At 35.2% G+C, this 20,600-nt stretch overlaps 1 protein-coding gene across 6 annotated transcripts in view; it reads right to left on the reverse strand.

Moving 5' to 3' along the window:
- LOC136025841 (trithorax group protein osa-like) overlaps positions 1-20,600 on the reverse strand; it is a 95,364-nt gene that overhangs the window by 44,271 nt on the left and 30,493 nt on the right. For all 6 annotated transcript variants that reach the window (XM_065701903.1, XM_065701876.1, XM_065701893.1 and 3 more), the window contains one exon: positions 12,672-12,870. In XM_065701903.1, coding sequence (XP_065557975.1) covers positions 12,672-12,870 — 199 coding nt within the window. The remainder of the gene's footprint in view (positions 1-12,671; positions 12,871-20,600) is intronic.

Consider the following 20,600-nt stretch of genomic DNA (forward strand, 5'->3'; position numbering starts at 1 on the left):
CAATATTCAACTGGTCACACAATAACCTTCTCCCCCTTCCTTTATCCAGTGCAAGCGCAAGCTCCCTAATTTTTTTTGTTTTTTAATTTTATTACATATACGCTTGAACACGCACCATATTTTTAAAAAGGATCAGCATGGAGGTTTTCTTAGACGTAGAGTGATCAGATTCCAAGAATCGTGGACGAGTCCCCAATGGCAGGTAATTTTTTACATTTACAAGGGGGAGTGGTTTGGTTAATTATTTTTTCACTAGTTCCAGTCAAATTCATCTAGCTCAGAATAAAAGCGTATAAAGCATTTTTACACGCAAATTTGTTTATTTAAAAGAACAAAATAAGTCACGCTTCATGAACTTGCTTAAAATACACTATCCATCGCAAACAGTGCTAGCGATGGTCTTGTATCCCTGATCGCATAAAATAGCGTAGAATAACGAAAAATAGCGTAAAATAGACGTAGAATAACAGCAATTCAGTTCTTTAAAATAATTATATTAGACTAGCGATAATAGAAAATAAGATAGATAATTATGTTACAGATTAAGAAAGCAAAATATAGTCCATGTTCACCTAACTATGGCTTAGATTGTTAATTCTTCTCCAGCGCCTAGGGAAAATTTAATGATGCTTTTACATAACGCTGTAAAACTCACACTACCTTAACAAAAGACTATGTCACGTTATATAATCGTGCGGGGCAAATTTTTCCGTAATGAAGGCATTGCTAAGTATGCTCTAACTCTACTCATAATTTTACTTATGTTACGTCATGGAAAAACCCAACAGAATGGAATTTTCGTATGAGTAATTTATAATTTTTAAAAATGATAAACATTTTCCAAGAAAGCCTTATGACTTAATAAGGGCTCCACTCCCTATTAAATAATACAAATAAGCCCTTTAGCATAAACAATTACGCACATTGAGAAAAATCAGCAGTTACTGTTTCGCAATAAAGCGTAAACAGGTGGGCACAGAGACACCTACTTCCGTGGGCTACAAATTCTCCAGATCATTAAAAAAAAAGACGAATTATAAAAAATAGTGAAATTATTAGAAACCAAAAAATTATGACCTAAAAGAGGGAGAATTACGACTCAACATTACCGCTTTTTCAAAGAACCTGTCAGTAACAACATAAACTTGTCATTTGAAAAAATCATAACCGTCACGAGAAACACTAGCAGGATTGCAATTCCAACATTTTCCCTCCACAAACACGCAAAAACAAGTATGCTGACTTAAGCATTAATTCATATATATATATATATATATATATATATATATATATATATATATATATATATATATATATATATATATATATATATATATATATATATATATATATATATATATATATATATATATATATATATGAAAAGCAGTTGACTAACATTTTTGGCAGATACAAAAATGCTGGGACAAGCACAATCTATCAATGCGATGTTGATTGCAGAAGCAAGGAACAGACATAATTTCGAGCATTAAGACCGGAATGAGCGACAACAAGAAATCCACTATCCTCCTATCTCATCAGCAAGAAATAGTCTCCCTTTCTCTCTCGAAAAGCTCTCTTAGAAAATGTATAGTTCCATGGAACGCTGTCAAGGACCGAAAACCCAGCTCTGGAATCGATTTGCCCTCCCAGTCAGTTCCATTTGCTCAGCTAGAAAGCATTGAAACAAGAAACTCTTAGAGCTCGGAAAACGCTAGCGAGGATCAATATAGCTGCTGGATGGAGGACACAAAAAGAAAAGAATTCCGTCTACAGGGATACTGGAAAACATCGAACAATTTCCCAGAAAGAAAGTTTTGATCAGAAATGTGGTTTCAAGTGTAACTCTTGAGGCGAAAAAAGAGCCCTTTTTTCGGGGATGGGGTCAAAATCATAAAAAGTCCCAATTTCATCCACAATCATTCAATTTTTTAAGGGAAGGGGCAGGTTCCTCGGACCAAACAAACGGTGAAATGTCCCATATACCCAGATGTGTAGATATGTGAGGAGATCTAAGCCAACTTATTTTATTTAAATTAGAGGCACGACGAGGGGAACGGGCCTAAAGCGTGATATCAAAGGGTATGGGCTTAGGGCGTCAGACTGAATGCAAAGCATTTGCCGATTCTAGTATTTAATAATAAAAAAAAAACAAGTTTTTTAAACTGAAAGTAAGGAGCGATATTAAAACTTAAAACGAACAGAAATTACTTCGTATATGAAAGGGACTTTTCCCCCTCAATGCCCCGCATTTTACGCTTAAGTTTCACTCTTTCTTTTAGCTCTACTTTTTAAAATAGTAGAAAACTTAGCGTAAAGAGCGGGGCATTGAGGGGGAAAAGTCCCTTTCATATACGGAGTAATTTCTGTTCGTTTTAAGATTTAATGTCGCTCCTTACACTCAGTTAAAAAAACTTGTGTTTTTTTATTTAATTTCTGAACGTTTTTGAATTAATGCATGTTTTGATTTTGGCTCTCCGCACATAAATAATTAAAACGAAATTGGCATGTTTATTTATGTTCGTTACAAACAGTTCGTTACCACGAACTGCTGGATACGCACAATGACGATAAAATGAACTGCAAGTTTACAATATTCAAACTGAATATTTGCTTACAGAATACACTTAACCATTCTTTTCTCTCTTTTTTTCCTCTTTTTTTATCCTGGTAAAGTTTATAATCAGACAAATTCATTTCGGGAGGGGGTAAGTTAAACAACACATGTAACCTTAATCATATCTATATATATATAAAAATAAGTTGTTTGTTCCAATCATATACCAATTCAAAAACGAATGTATTCAAGCCGAAGTAGCTGAGTTGGTAAAGCGTTATGTTCCAGGTTCTAGGTCCGAGAGGTTCCAGGTTCGAACCTTGGCTTTAGCATTAATACAAAAGAAGAAAAAAACTAAAAAAGGTAAAAACTACAAGAAAAAAAACTAAAAAAGGTAAAAACTACAAGAAAAAAAACTAAAAAAGGTAAAAACTACAAAAAAAACTAAAAAGAAAATACTAAAAAAACTAAAAAAGCTAAAAAACTACAAAAAACTAAAAAAAGGTAAAAAACTAAAAACTAAAAAAGATAAAAATTATAAAAAAAAGGTAAAAACTACAAAAAAAAACTAAAAAGAAAAAACTAAAAACTTATAAAAAAAACTAAAAAACTAAAACTGAAAAAGAAAAAAAAACGAAAAAAAGAAAAAACTGAAAAAAAAAACTAAAAAGAAAATACTAAAAAAACTAAAAAAGCTAAAAAACTAAAAAAACTAAAAAAAAGATAAAAAACTAAAAAAGAACAAAAAACTAAAAAAAAACTAAAAAAAAGGGTAAAAACTACAAAAAAAGCTAAAAAACAACTAAAAACTAATAAAAAAACTAAAAACACTAAAAACTGAAAAAGAAAAAAAAACTAAAAAAGGAAAAAACTGAAAAATAAAGGAGAAAAAGAAAACTAAAAAAATTTATTTCATCGTATACCAATTCAAAAACGAATGTATATACACACCGGGACACAGGGAATATAAATAACGACCGGGACACTCAAAGAGAAATTACAGACTGGGACACCGGGACACAAATGACGACTGGGACGTGTGTGTCGACTGACGTCATGTTTGTGTGTCGACTGACGTCATGTTTGTGTGTCGACTGACGTCATGTTTGTCGACTATAAATGACGACTGGGACACAGGGACACAACTACAACGGGGACGCCGGGGGGCACAGGGGGGATATATAAATGACGATGGGGACACAGGGAATGTTTGATTAGCAATCACCATCAACAGAGCTCAAGGGCAATCATTACAATAATGAGGTATAGATCTGAATACGGATTGTTTTCCCATGGACAATTATATGTTGCATGTTCAAGAGTCAGTAAACCTGACAATCTATTTATACGTACAGACAATGGGACTGCGAAGAATGTTGTATATTCGCAAGTTTTACGTAGTTAAAAACATATATATGTATATATATATATATATGTATATATATATATATATATATATATATATATAAAAATAAGTTGTCTGTCTGTCTGTGGATCAGGTGACGTCATGTTTCTGTGTCGGCTGACGTCATGAAATTAGTTGTCGTCATTTTTGTTATGACGATGACGTCATTAATGGTATTTAAGACATGCGTTAATGCGTTCACGCTGCTGATAGAGAAAGTAAGAAAAGAAAGCGTGCCGAGGAATCACAAGAACAGCAAGAAAACAGGCTTGCAGCTGATAGAGAAAGTAAGAAAAGAAAGCGTGCCGAGGAATCACAAGAACAGCAAGAAAACAGGCTTGCGGCTAAAGAGCGCAAAACCGCGCAGTTAGATGAAAATCCACCAGGAAAGCGAGAGTCAAAACATATCAAAACTGAAAATGATAGCGATGATGATTGGGTTTGGGATTTTAACTTGGATAAGGTCATCAATGCCTACCAGATTTAAGTTAAAAAACAAAGGTTCGGCGATATGTACTTCATAGTGACGCTGAAAAATAAAGAAGAAAAAAAAATGAAAAATGTAAAAAACTAAAAAGAAAAAACACTCAAAGATAAATTACAGACCGGGACACAAATGACGACCGACAAAGAGGGAATATAAATGACGAACGGGAACCTCAAAGAAAAATTACAGACTGGGACACCCGGACACAAATCACGACCGGGAATATAAATGACGACCGGGACACAGAGACACAACTACAACGGGGACGCCGGGGGCACAGGCGGGATATATAATTGACGACTGAGACACAGGGATTGTTTGAATAGAAATTACTGACCGGCACACAAATGACGACTGGGACACAGGGAATATAAATGACGACCGGGACACGGGGAATATAAATGCTATTTATATGCACAGACAATGGGACAGCGAAGAATGTTGTATATTCGCATGTTTTACGTAGTTAAAAATATATATTTATATCTATCTCTATTCACAGGTGGGACACAGGGACACAGCTACAATGGCGCGTAACTAACATGGCGCGTAACGACTTACGCGCGCGGGGGGGCTTGGGGGGCGCGAAGCGCCCCACCAACTAGGTGTTGGGGTGGCGCGAAGCGCCACCCCAACAGCTAGTATATATATATATATATATATATATATATATATATATATATATATATATATATATATATATATATATATATATATATATATATATTCGCAGGTGGGACACAGAGACACAACTACAATGGCGCGTAACGACTTACGCGCGCGGGGGGCTTGGGGGGCGCGGATGTTTGTGTGTCGACTGACGTCACGTTTGTCGACTGACGTCATTATAAGGATTGAGCTGTATGTCGTCATGAAGTTGTTTATCAACTGACGTCATGTTTGTCAACTGATGAAATTACAGACCGGGACAGCGGGACACAGAAAATATAAATCACGACCGGGACAGCGGGACACAGGAAATATAAATGACGACCGGGACAATCAAAGAGAAATTACAGACTGGGACACAGGGAATAACAAAAGACGACCGGGACACCGGGACACAGGGAATATAAAGGACGACCGGGACACTCAAAGAGAAATTACAGACTGGGACACCGGGACACAAATGACGACCGGGACACAGGGAATATAAGTGACGACCGGGACACATGGACACAACTACAACGGGGACGCCGCGAGGCACAGGGGGATATCTAAATGACGACGGGGACACAGAGAATGTTCGATTGCAATCACCATCAACAAAGCTCAAGGGCAATCATTAGAATAATGAGGTATAGATCTGAATACGGATTGTTTTTCCCATGGACAATTATATGTTGCATGTTCAAGAGTCAGTAAACCTGACAATCTACTTATATGTACAGACAATGGGACAGCGAAGAATGTTGTATATTCGCAAGTTTTACGTAGTTAAAAACATTCGTAGTTCAAAATATATATATATATATATATATATATATATATATATATATATATATATATATATATATATATATATATATATATATATATATATATATATATATATATATATATATATATATATATATATATATATATATATATATATATATATATATATATATATTCACAGGTGGGACACAGGGACACAACTACAATGGCGCGTAACTAATATACTAATATGGCGCGTAACGACTTGCGCGCGTGGGGGGCTTGGGGTGGGGGGCGCGAAGCACCCCCACCAACTAGGTGTTGGGGCCCCACCTCAACTGCTAGTACAAATATAAGAAATTATAGATTAAATCGTAAAAAATCTACATCTTTCAAGAGGCAAAAGTCCAAAGTTAATCTAGTTCCCCTCTCAATTAAATCTGAATCTGATAGCAAAGGTAATCCAGAAAGATGGTTATCCATTCTGCAGCATTAGGTGTTGTTTTTTTCAGATTTGCGATTGGATAGGTGTTACGAACACTTACCATTTATATGAAATAAGATTCCTTTTAAATTCATTCATAGTCTCTATAACCATATTTACACACAGGAGGGGATATCTGTAAAATAAATGACAATAAGGAACTCATTTTTTTTTTGTGACATGCCCGTTTCGGCATCTTAATCTCTGGTATCCCTTATGCCCATTCCGGCATCTTAATCTCTGGAATCCATTATGTCCATTCCGGCATCTTAGTTTCTAGTATATTTTTTTGGTCCAGTAGGACTGCAATTTGAAAACATCAAAGAATGAACTTGATCCACTTTTAGTCGTCGAAGTAATAAATACAAGACGAACAGAGGTAATTGTGAATTATCCCAAACACACTCGAGAAGCTTACTCTGTTTGATTTGAAAAAAAAGAATGGTTTATCTGTCTGCAATCCGTGATAATTAGCTTAATCTGAATGTGAAAAACTACGATGGAGGTATATTTTAATTAAATATTTAATATATAGAGATGGTTAGGACTTAGATCAGGTATTTAATACAATGCGTTGTGGGCGGCCTCCTTTCCATAATTTTTGTCGTAGTTTCAACAATTTTGTTTTTAAACTATCATATTTTCATCATATTTTGGTAGGCTTATATTTCATTATGATTAACCTAACTTCACTTATCGACTGTGCTCAGGATAACACAAGTACCCAAGCACATTTCATTTCATTCAAATAAATTAAATAGTGTATTTCTTATCCGACTAAATGAGTTCAAGTTCAGGCCGAAAAAAAACCATCAATTAATATTTTTAAATAGTACGATTTTTCCAACAGAAACTTTTTCCAAAGGCACTTAGTTCCTTACTACAACTTATGACAAAAAGATAATTCAATTTATGGCACTAGGCCACGCCCAAAATTATTAAATAATCCTATCTATCTTGTATAGAATGTGGAGTATAACTAAGTACCCAATAAACTAACATTCTTTGAACGTAACAATATTTTTTCGGAAGCATGTGTTGAAATATGCAATGAAAAATAGTTTTGGCGACCCATTGTCTACTACGAAAAACCCATCAAACTGCCACGTGGTTTGTTTATTGCAAGACCGCATTTCTCTGTGATGCATATCTTTGTATTTTGTAATTAGGGATTGAACAACAAGACCATAACATAATTATTCAACCTTTTTTCTACAAACAGAATGATGTAAAGAATTTGGAAAATTTCGTTACGAATAATAAAAAGCAAGGGTTGGCTTAACATTAAATTGATAGGCACACATAGAACATGTATTTAGGGGGAGGAAGGGGTTTCAGCCCAAACCGTTTCTTAAATCCAGTAAATTTTATATTGTTTTTTATATTTCTCGTAATCATTCCTGTTTTTGTTGTTTTTTTTGCATTTTTTAACATTTTTATACATTGTAAAACTTTTCACGCTATACGTTCCAGGTACATTATGGGTAACCAAAATCTAGCGCTTTAAAATGCAAGCCTTGACCAGAAATGCAAACCATAGCGCATTATCGTTTTATCCTTACTTTCCGTAAGGGGAAGGGGTCTCAAATAAATCTTTGAAAGAACATCTAGACGCTTTCACAGCAGTATATATTTGAAAGGGGGTCAGATTTGGGGGGGGGGGGGCGGTTTACCTAAACAAATAGAAGCAGACCAGACAGTCCACGAAAAATCACAAAAAGATGAACATTTCACTGAAGGGACTGGCCCAAAGATCCACCCCTGTGTTTACATTTTTTTGGAAGAATGTTCCTTGTTTCCCTCTAGTAGAGATAAAGATATTCTTCTTTTTTTTAAAATAAAGCCTTAGATAGAATACGTATGTCTTTATGAAGGTATTTTTCTTCATATTAGATTGATTTATCTCACATTTCTTTACATAGCCTACTGCACATATTCCTAAGTCGCATAAAGTTTTCTCGAAGAATTCTCTTCATCGTCCTCAATTTTTTAGGGGGCTCTTCCCCCTAAAAAATCCTTTGATCACTACCCCCCTCCCCCTAAAACACAAAGGGTCATCTCAATGTTAGAAAAACGAATCAGCTCCTCAATATGAAATAATTATGGCTTATCTTTTGAAAGCCAATGTTTATTCTGGAGGTTTCGCACCTCAAAATGGGTATGAAACCTCATATTCGTATGAAACCCTTCATTTAAACACAAACTAACAGGTTTTTCCCTAAGTTATTTGGCTATTTTTAGAAAGCGAAAAATTTCCAAAAGTTTTCAAGCATGTGATTCCTCAAAAATGTCGATGAGTTACTTTGCCTCAGTTTTAGTAATTAATCCAGCTCGGTGCAAGGCCAGGTAGGGGCATTTACCCCCCCCCCCCGAGATTTTTAAAAAATACTTTTATTAGTATCTTCACTTAAACAATCGGAAAATGCATAACTCCCCCCCCCCCGATTTTGAAACAACTTTTTGTACTTTTAATTGGTAACACCACAACCACCCAAATTTTGAAAAAAAAGTATTGTATCTGTATGATCAATGTTGAATTAATAACTGCACTTGCTTAGGTACCGTTGGGACCTAATTAGGCTAAGCAACATGAATTTTTCACGTGGTAACGAATATGATCAGAATTAAGTAATCCAAACAAGAGTTTTGCCTATTTCTAAGGTATAAACTGCAAATTTATGATCACGATTACGGGGGAGGCTGTTTTACTTTGAAACACAAACAAAAATAATATTTTGCAACCAAAATTCCGGGGAAGCTTTTAAGTATCTTTTCAATCTTTCCAACCTGTTTTTACTCATTGACTCCAAAACCCGGATTCGGCCCTCCAGAACTTGCGATATCGATGTTTTTTGACCTTATCTCAAACCACAAAGCTTTAAAAACTGTACAAAGGGCTGACGAGACTTTGGGACTGGGTTAAATTTATTTAAGACTTGAGCCTAATTAGAGGAAAACCAAAACAGGTAGTCTCTTAGAGGCAAAGTTGGCATAACTTTTTCAGAGTTGTATACAAATGATTATTTTTACTTCTTGATGATCATTCTGGGTAGTCTATAGAATGAATCCGTCATTCTAGGGTAGAATTAAGACAGATAGTTATACAACAAGGGTAATCCAGATAGTCTATCAGTCCTGTGAACCATTTGAAGACAATTGGAGACAAAAAAAAAAAACTTATGACTGACCAGGGTCACACTTGCAGGTGAGTAGGCGACTGAGATTGTTTATATTATATGGGCTTGGCCTATTGGTAAAGCCCAGTGGAATCGCAGGGAAGTGATCAAGATTTTTGGGTTGACTCATGACCGACAATATCCACTGGAGTTGTAGGCAAACGGGCAAACGTCGGTCTTTCTTGTTCAAAAGCAATATCGGGGTATCTTGCTAATGACACAGAAGTGCAAACAAAACAAATATGCTAAAGTACTTAGAGATGCACCTAGGCGGAAAGACTGGGAAATTTCACACATTATCCTGAAAAGCAAGTGTAAAGCTAAGTTCTGACAGGCGAGAGGAGGAGGGGTAAATTTCTAGAAAAAAAATTGTGTGAGGAGTTGTGTGTTAGGGAGCTTTACTAATGGGAAATCCTTGGGCGGGTAGACACGCCCGGCTCTACAACTGACCAGTTGCTTTCTCCTACGATAAACCCCTAAGTATGTCTGTGGGATCGGTCAGTCCTGGTGTTGCTTATAGTTCAGTTTAGAACGGGGTTATTTGTGTGACTATAAGCTCAGCCAGTGTTGACCCAGCTCTAAATGGCTACATGGAGAAATCTGAGCGAAAAACACAAAAAAACGTCGGTTGAATTGCTCGGAGCCACGCATTGCACTCCCAGTCACAAACAAAGAATCAGGCGATCGGTATATATATCCACATCGGTAAATATATCCACCGCTCCGCCCCTGACAAGCCATTTGAATCTACCTCCTTTCGAGTAAAACAAAAGAATCATTACTTGTCTCAAGGTACTTTTACACATGGGATAATTAACATTAAAAATGTTTTGGAACTAAACACACGAAAAAAAAACAACATATTTTCATAAATATCCTATCGCAAACGAAACAAGTCCATGCACAATTACTAACAGAAAAACAAAATCACGACCGTGAAAACTATCGCCATAATATATGTACAAAACATCCATTTTCCCTTTCATTAGGCATTTAATCCCTTTAATAAATCACAGAGAAGTTATCGCCGGTCTAAATTGAGTGACATAACATCACTGGTCAGCTGATGATTCTAATTATAGGAAGTGACGTCATTCCAAATGCACGTGGATAAGGGGATTCCCCAATAATTGCCTATTGAGAGATCCGAATGGAATTCAAACAAAATTTCTGCTTGATTAATTTCCTTGCATCCGATGACAGAATTCCCGAGATAAATACAAGATACAGAATTTAAGTCCTTACATTGCCAGCTTGAGTTGATTTGTGTAAGAGCATTGAATCAATAAATCATGATTAAATACACATAGCTGACGTTACCAACACTTAGGAGGAGGGGGGCAGATAGGGGTTCCTGAAACTAGTGTAGGCTTTTTTACTGAGTTGCTCCTTCACCCAGAACAACCTGTTATTCGTACCTGATACAAATTTCTGACCTGTTAATAAGAGTGAATTGACTGAGCTTTAAATATTTTCTTTATCCCCATTCGTAATTTGAAGTTTGACTAATATAACAAGTTTCTCTAGTGTCTTCCTTTTTCCTTGTTATTCCCTTTTTCTTTAAAATTTGCACCTATGCGTCCCCGACAGTCAGCTGAGCACAATTTCCCTGTATGTGGTTATAGTACGTAGGCTACTTGTTACGATTAACACTAATGAAGGCATTGTTTGGCGACATTGTTGATCGACAATCTGTTCTGACGAGATATTATTGACCAACAATTGTGTTCTAGCGACCGAAAAAAATTCTTGATCAATATGGAATAAAAATAAACCCACAATTCTCTAGCTTAGTGCATGAAAAATAAGCAAGGTTGGTTGGCAATCTGAGCCTATTCCAAGACGCATCATACCCTTGCCAGAACACTCGTGTCATGATTGCAGCGGTCACTGAAACCTAGTAAAGAACGGAGTTCCGCCCATAGTATTCGACAATTTAAAAACATTAAAAATGCTGTTGTGAGGCAATCTACTCACTTTTGACTCCTAAATCAATATTCTTGTTTTTTATACTTGGGTTTTATGTTTTCAGTAAAACGCAAGTTTTCTATAGCCCTACAAATATAGGGAAATATCACCAGTTGGTTTACTTGCACTAGTTCTATCAATGTATATTAGATAGGCTGCAAAGCAATAATTTTTTGTTCGTTTTTAGTTTCAACTTCGCTCTTCACTTTCCTCTGGAAAACACTCTTTTTCTAAAAGTGGTCTTTGCTGAAACATATGCTTTATTTTTGCGCTTTACCCACTGACTGAAAATTAACCTCGTTCAATTTTTTATGTACCAGGGACATCAAAATGAAAGCATTTTCTGCCCCTTGTCTCCTTCTTATGTCAAGTAACTTATACAGAAGTAAAAAGCGCTAACAAAGGTCTTTGCCGAAATTTATGCTTTAGTTTTAGTGTTTTATTCACTGGCTGGAAATTACCCTCGTCCGGTTTTGTCTTTTCCTTAGAAGTACCAAGTACATTAAAACGAAAACATTTTTTCCCCTGGCTCCATCTTATGTCAATTCATACCTGAAAACCGGGAATTTCTACGATGTTTCTATCGGTTTTATTCAATTACTAACATTTTTTGTTACGTAAATTCTTTCCTTTGTTGCCACATTGAACCGTAAATAAACAAGTCGAAATTTTTCTTGTTTAGAGACAAGCCCAACCAAAGAGTTGTAATGCCCAATTTATCTGCTTCTGATCGTCGGGCAATACATCCATCAGAAAGGTGGTACGACTGTTATTTTCAATAGGTATCGTTTTCGTTTGTCCTTTTTCATACGTCATATATAGCTAATGTGATGCCAGATGGTATTTAAAACAGACGTGAAGTGTGGAAAACAAACAAAATCTCTTTATTGTCCTTATAACAATAACGAAGTGGGTACCAAAAAACTAAATAGAGCAATTGCAAACCCATATCTAGGATTTTTGTTCGGGCGGGGGGGGGGGAGGACAAAAATAATTTTAAGAAATGCATAAAAAATATATGTTTTTATGAATGTTTATTTCATTTTTACGAGTCGGACAAACATTTCGAGAGGGTTCATACCCCCCTAACCCCTCCCCTGAATACGGGGCACTTAGAACGTCCGGTCCAAATATCAAAAGCAAATAAAACTTAGATTTACAGGAATTAAACTTACCTATAGCAGGGGACATTGGTTGCGAGCTTGCTGAGCCACTAGATCCGGTTGGTGATGGGGAAGGCCTCTTCGCAGGCGGAGGAGCTGATTGAGGATGAGCTGGTCCAGGACTCTGTGTTTCTGGTGGATGTTGTTGTTCATTGGAAGAGGCACTAGATGCTGTCCCATTCGGTGGCTGTGAATGCTGGTGGTTATTTTCCTACAAACAAAAATCTAATTATATCATAGTAGAAACACGTAAACATACATGGAGGAAGGGGGATTCATGGGGTTATGCACGAGTCACTTCAAGTGAGCTAAATAAAAAAAAATATCGTAAAAAACTTATCTTTGCAGAGTTGAATATTGAAATAACTGCCAGAACGAGTGTTTTTGAACCATACACGGTAATGAATCGCAAGTAAAGAGAGACCCTTGTCGATGGAAGTCGAAATTTAGAAATATTAGCATTTTAGTGGTGTCAAATTTGAAAGACGATTATGCCTAATGCTGAATTAAACTCATAATTTAGAATTAAGAATATCAGCACTTGAAGTAGTTTTTGAGGCAATCATTTTTTACAACATTTTCTAAACATAATGCCTCGGTCAGGAACAACTATCTTCACAAAAAAGGACAATCCATTCTTATATTTTTTGGTAATTGTATGATACAGCGACCATACATTGTTCTTGATCTGTAATTAAAGCGGTTTTCTGTGTCCACTCGGAGCTTAGCCTGAGCGAGATAAAATACTATGCAGGTAAACTCTAAACAGTGGAATCTTGATGATAAAGGATGTGTCAAAAGAACCTGTGTTTATGCTCACTTCGAATATGCACAATTAAATAATCTTAATTCCATCAAAGACATTCAGAAAAAGGGGAAAGCACACAATATGGAATGAGATCTTCATGAAATTTTTTTCCAGAAAATTTCAACATTTCTGAGATGAGGGAAATACATTTTGCATCTTCATGTTCACACTCAAGTTCTTGGTGATAATCAGCTTATCGTGAGTGTATATACACTACAATGTAGGTTTATTTTAATTGGTATATAGGTAAGGTTTGGTTAGAAACCATTTAATATAAAGAGTTCTGGGGGGAGGGGGCCTGAAATCCATAATTCCCTGTTGTAGTTTCCATAATTTTGTTACTAAAGTATTTTATTTTCATCCTATTCAGGTATATTTCATTAGGATTAACCTAGCTTCACTTCATGAGTGTGGTGGCTATAACAGATAAATACCGCTTAAAACTAATGAAAAGATAGTATTTGGGAATTATTCAGTACACACTCGAGAATGTGGATCAACAGATAAGACAATAACGGGTTTCTCCATTAGTTTCTTTCCGCTTAGCATGAGACAGTGACAAAATAGATGGGAAATATATAATTTGGGCTATATATTTGAACATCAAGAGGGGGGGGTAAAATATTTGGATAGTATGATGTTAGAAAACAATTCGGTACTTGTGTCTTAAAGCCATCATACTCAAGTTCTTGGTGAACATGAACATGAGACAATAATCGGTTTTCATGCTCTTTATACCCGACAATACTAGCTTCGGCTGGGTGGGAGACTACATTTAGCGATATTTTAATTAAATATTTAGTTGGTATTTTGGTTAGGTTGGGTTAGTTCAGGTTACACATTTAGTGTAATGCGGTCTGGGCATAATGGGCCGTCCCTTCCGTAATTCTTTATTGTAGTTTCCATAATTTTGTTACTAAACTATTATATTTTCATCATATTTTGGTATATTTCCTTGCGATTAACCTAACTTCACTTCTTGTGTGTGGCGGCTATAAGACAAAAGTATCAACAATCCTTACTTCGTAATACGAAGAATAACTGTGCCTAACACATTTTACCTGAAAACCCACCATACTTTACCCCCCCCCCAAATGTACAAACATACAGTCTAAATTTGTTTATTAAGTATCATGTTTTAATCATGTTTTGGTATGTTTCATAAGGATTAACCAGACTTCATTTCTCGAGTGTGTACCGAATAATGCACAAATACCGAAAAGATAATTGTATAATCTCACTTTCAGAACAATATTGTCACATATTGACGCACTTGTCTTAAACATATAGGCTATGCAATCGGTAGTCCTGTCGGCTATAACTTTTCTTACTTTAGCCTATGCAAAATTATGAATTATTTCATCCCAATTGATTGCTTCTAATTCTTTAATCCGTTGTAATTACTTTTTCTTAAAATTCAATTTATTTTTTTTTTAATTCGGTCTACTTGATTTATTTTCAAAATTTCAAATTCAATTTGCTTATGCTTACTGCCAACTCTAGCCTCTACATTATTTTAATAAAAATAAAATGACAAAAATTTCAAAATGAGTACAATAATTCGAGTATTTATTTGAAAGGTCTGTAACCGGAAGGCACTCAAGAAGTGAAGTCAGGATAATCCTAATGAAGTATACCAAAACGTGATGATAATATATTACTTTAGAAACAAAATTAAGGAAACTATAACAAAGAACTAGGAAAAGCAGGCCGCGCAGAACGCATTATGTCAAATACCTAACTTAACCCAACAACCTCTAAAAATCAAATATTTAATTAAAATATACCTACATCGTGGTTTTTCTCTTTGTGTTTTTTCTCTTTGTATTCATTTGTTTTTCTCTTTGTATTTTTTATATATATTATTACTCCACTATATTTACTTTATGTATCGTGTGGGTGAAAAATAAAACAAATAAATCATAACCGACTCCAAAGAGGAAAACCAGTTTTCGTCAGATCTTAGGCAGCATAATTCTTGGGTGTGTTCCGTTTTAACAGACAAGTACCATTTGGAATTTTGCATCCCTGGAATTTCTGCACCCTACGCAAGTGCCCCTTCCCCTCTAAAACGGCCTCTGCATAGAACTTGTTTTTCTCTCGTATCAGTATTTCTGAACATAAAAGAGTCGCGTTAATAATAATGCATACAAATTTTTCAGAGGTTCTATAAATTATCTCCTTTCCACCAAATAATCTTCAGATAAGCATCCCACTTAATTATCCGAAAAGGATGTCAATTTCCTTCCATAATTACGTCATCCAGACCCTTCATCACCAAGACATTCCATTCAATTTCTTTTGAGTTTGCAATTTACTCAAAAGGCACGGGTTAATTTATTACGAGAAACAACTTGTTGCTACAAATTTTCTCTCAAAAATCCAACAACCACATGTCTCTCATTTAGGATTCACACCACGTGTTCAATAACATGCCTCTTACACCAGCTGATCCCTACAAATTGACATAATTTAAATTGAGTACACGTGGTCCCCTTTTCCTAAAGTAAATTCATAGTTTCTTTATCTTTTAATACAAAGATGACGACATTTTCCAACATATAAAAAGTGAAAAACGAAAACTGCATAAACTAATTACGGGTTTCTGGAGCACAAATCAACTTTATTAAATAAGTTTCTCAGTCCCTAAGACGAGACGAAGGAAAAATATAGAATTAATCCAAGGACAACATACTAAAATCGTTCCTAAGCAGAAATCAAGCAAACACTACGAAATAGTTGAAGAAAGTGCAGTGTTATTGACATGGAAATATTGGCAATCTCACACATGGCTGACATGAACTAATATCATCGACAATAAAAACACATCTGAAAAAAAAACCATTAACACCCCCTCCCCAGGTAGTTATCTGAAAACTACAACAAAGAATTATAGAACGGGACGCCCAGGCCGCATTATATTAAATACGCAACCTAAACTAACCTAACCAAAATACCAACTAAATATCATCTGATAAAATTTGTTTTTTTATTTTTTCCAAACACCCCCTCCCCAAAATCAAATTTTGTGTACATGTCAGCATACAACAAGACAGTAAAAATTAATTTATTTGTTCTGAAGCCTAAGAATAAATAATGACTAAGTAGATTCTAAGTAAAATACTCATTTCAAGCTTTTAGCCCCTCAGGAACCGGTTCCTCGAATACAAAAACCACCTGAATCTTACATCGTAACAACAAGAAAAAAAAGGAGAAAATAATAAAAGGATAGAATAATACAAAAATTTGTATAACCATGTCTAGTATATTATCTATTAGAACATATTCGATAACTAAGAAACTACAAATAAACATTATTTTCCGAAGGACTCAAACAATTTCTGTTTCACGAAAAACAAGACTAGCTTCGCTTATGCCCCGCATATCTATCCATGGCCAACTGGTGCCGCTAGGTTTAAACGGGAGGGAAAGACCAAAGCGAGAGCGTTGTTCTGTACATTGGATCTGATAAAGACTCAGGAAAAATAAAATATTTTTGAATCATATTCACCGTCATAAAAATAAACGTTAATCAGCAGTTTGACAAGGAACTATTTATGGCTTTGGATTTTTAAGAAAAAATAAGCATTATACACCTGTCATGCGAGAATTATTTGAACCCAAACAATGTGCTGATTTCCTTTCCAAAATAGAACCACGTGGGTTGTCTCCAAATGGAAATGATGTTGCTATTACCAATATCAGCTGTCAAATTATTCGTCCTTCCCTCAAGCTACTAAAAGGCAAACCTAATAAATTGAAGAAACGGTCAGAAAAATTATTATCTTGATTGTAAACATGAAGTTGGACTGATTCCATTGCGAAAAAGTATACGAAAAAGTGATTCATTTTTCTCCCCTATTCGTTCAGGAGTCTGAAGGGGGAATGCCATGAAAGGTTTGAAAAGAGTACGGGTCATATTTACGCAGATAGGGCTATAATAAGGTAGCAGTAATAATTAATTTATCTAACATAATTACTTCATTTGTAAATAGATAGTAATTAGCTTCTGAAAGAAATATTCACAGACATGTCAAAAATTTCCTATATTTAAGCACGTTCCTACATAAATAAAGAATTGTAAGAACTGAATGACAAAATGCTGATCATTACGATACGAGTCGCTATAAAAAGGAAGAGGTGAATGCCAATTATATTTCTGTGATGAGCTTTTATTAAATATTGTTTGGCAAGTAAAAACAAAGAGATCTATGAATAAAATAAGAATATTTCGTGAGGCAGGCACTTGGGCTATATGCAGGGAGGACCTCTGGACTTAGTGGCATCAATCCAGGAAAAAGTAAAAGGGGGCAAAATTTACTTTTCTAAATCTAGGGGAAACTTAAATTCTTGAGTTCGTGCTAGCTAAAAGGAAGCACCAAAACCATTTAATATGATACGCTCTGGGGAGCCTTATTTCCATAATTCTCTGTTGTTATATCCGTAGTCTTTTTACAGAAGTATTTTACTTTCATCATACTTAGGCATATTTCATTAGGATTACTTCTTGAGTGTAGTGGCTATAAGACAAAAGTACCGTCAAAACTTGTTCGTTGCTTTCCCACGATTTCCTGTATTTTCATCCAATTTTCCTTTTTTTGCTTTTTCTGAATTTAATCACCCTTTCAAAATGAATTTAGATATACCCACATCTCTTTTTGTATGTTGGGGTTAACCTTGAGGTTGGGGTTAAATCCATGTACGCAGGAATTTTCTTCGGCAAGAAGCAAATGCGTCAAAACAAACACGAAGCCAAATTACGATTTTTTTGGGGGTGGGGGCACAGCCCCTCTCAATTAGCATAAGTACGAGCATTGAGGTTATTATACTTCTCGATAAATGCGATAAATTTAAAGAGCCACACGCAAAAATATTATTTCATCGAACCCGAAATCCAAGAAGAGGGGAGCCAAGTTCCTTAAAAAATCAGGAATAGGGACCAGGGCACTCCTTGTACAGATTTTGAACTTAATTCCCGAGTCAACAGTCAAGCCAGCCCTTTTTTAGACAACGTTATTCGTTTCTTTGAAGAGCAAATATACACACAGAATTGCATTTCAGGACCTTTAAATAAAAATCAAGCAAAAATAGTTAGTCCACGTCCCAGATTCTATTTGTTTTGCATATTCTAGTGTGTGTATCTTACAACCTCTCATTAAATAAACAACACTATTTCTTCTAATATAATTGAAAATCTAACCATCCAAATAAACGAAGTAAATATGGAAGAAATTTGAAATTTTCGTTAAGTACAGTACACCTAGGACATTCTTAAGCTCAGACTCCAAGATATTAAAAATCTAAACAATATTGTGTTCCTTGAGTCTTATCATAGATCTCTAACTTATTTACAGAGAACAACAAACACAATCTAAAGCGTCCTATATGCGTAAAGATAAAGCCGAGACTACAGGAACACAGCCTATACTCATAGTAATTTACTAAGTTCATAGACAATTTGTTGAAAAACTCACATAGGCAGTTTAATTATTGACGTTTCATAATAATATCCATTGATAATTCCATAAAATAAGGCACTGTCCATTACTTAATATTGAAAATTACCCACTTTTACTTTATACACGCAAAATAAAATGATTATTATCAGGTATTGGTACTAGAATTTATTTCGGGATGAAAAAAAAGCAGACAATTCACATGAAAAGTAAAGGCAATTACGGGATTAATTATAAACATCTTGACATTTATAAAGAGGACATGATCTATATGGCCCTTGCCCTCCAGCGCACCCACCTATTTCTCATATAAAAGTATGGTTCGGACCCTGGATTTTTGTTAAAATTTGCAAAATATTTTTATTTTTTTATTCTAGTGGACTACAAGAAGTTTAAGACCAAAAACAAAACATGATGGACCAAGGCTCACTTAGATCGCACATAATAGAGTAATATAATGTAGTGTAATATAGTGAAATAATATTTTTTCTTGATTTTTACTGTCTTTTCCTAGGCTTTATCCAGGTTTTTTCTTTTTGTGTCGGGTTATAAATAAAATGATGACAATAATGTGTAGCAGTCTAAGGTCGGTAGGGAAAACTAAGTCGTTTGGGAAACTATGTTGTATTAACAAAATTAAATAGTTGATTGAGCGCCTCTAGCCGCTAATGGGTTTTACAAATGTGGAAAATAGGAGTCTGTTAGTGGCATTTTGTAAATCTATAAATTCAATAGGGAATACGCATTGTCACAAATCTGAATACTATTAATTTTCCGAGCCGCCTTAATGTCGTGGTCGCGGCATGAGCCAAGACCGAAAAAAAAACGCCGAGAAAAAAAACTGTCAAGTAAGGAAGAAACTTCATTTGAAACTCCATTTTTAGGGGCAGGTTCGTAAAACTGAGTCGAGCCTCAGGCGCAAGTTTTATTGCCTCCAATCATTTGATCATAGTTCAAACAGGCAAACCAAAACGCAGGGAGGAGGTAAAAAATAGTTCAAACAACGAAGGGAGGGGGGTAAAAACTATGAAACGCATTACAGATGTGTTCATACACATGTATATCACTTTTTACGAGACGAACAAACATTTTGGGGGTGGGTTAGGACCTGGAAACCCTCCCCCTGGATACAGCCTTGGTTCATATTCATTTCGTAAGATGAAACGCGAAGAAAAGAACTAGAAAGAATTCCAAGCAAGGATGCGTCAAGCAAGAAGGTATTAAGAAATTAATGCCAGATATTTTGAAAGCCTTTATCATTCAACCATCTAAAGGGTTGTCTAGGTCGACTTTAAACCTACTTTTTATCTATTTTTAGTAAATTAAAAACTGAAATCTCACAGAGATAAGGAACTTGGAAAAACAATTCTTGGATCATTAGTATAAACAAATTTAAAAAAAAATTCATGTATCAGGTTGTATGAAAGGTAGCATTACAGTTACGTCCCTATGAAACCGAGCACTAATATCATCTGTCAAATTCAAAATCTTGAAACTCTTGGAGTATGCTTTTAACATTTTACTACTTCAGGACTCATTAAATCATCTCAATGTTCTTCATGCATATCAAGTCCAGCCTCTTATTAAACTACGTCAGAAGAAAACCTTAATAACCGCTCCACGAATCAATGTCGAAACCCAACAATATTTTTCAATATTTCGTGAACTGCAATAAAT

This window comes from Artemia franciscana, chromosome 1, assembly GCF_032884065.1.
Source record: "Artemia franciscana chromosome 1, ASM3288406v1, whole genome shotgun sequence".
In the NCBI taxonomy this organism is placed as follows: Eukaryota; Metazoa; Arthropoda; class Branchiopoda; order Anostraca; family Artemiidae; genus Artemia; species Artemia franciscana.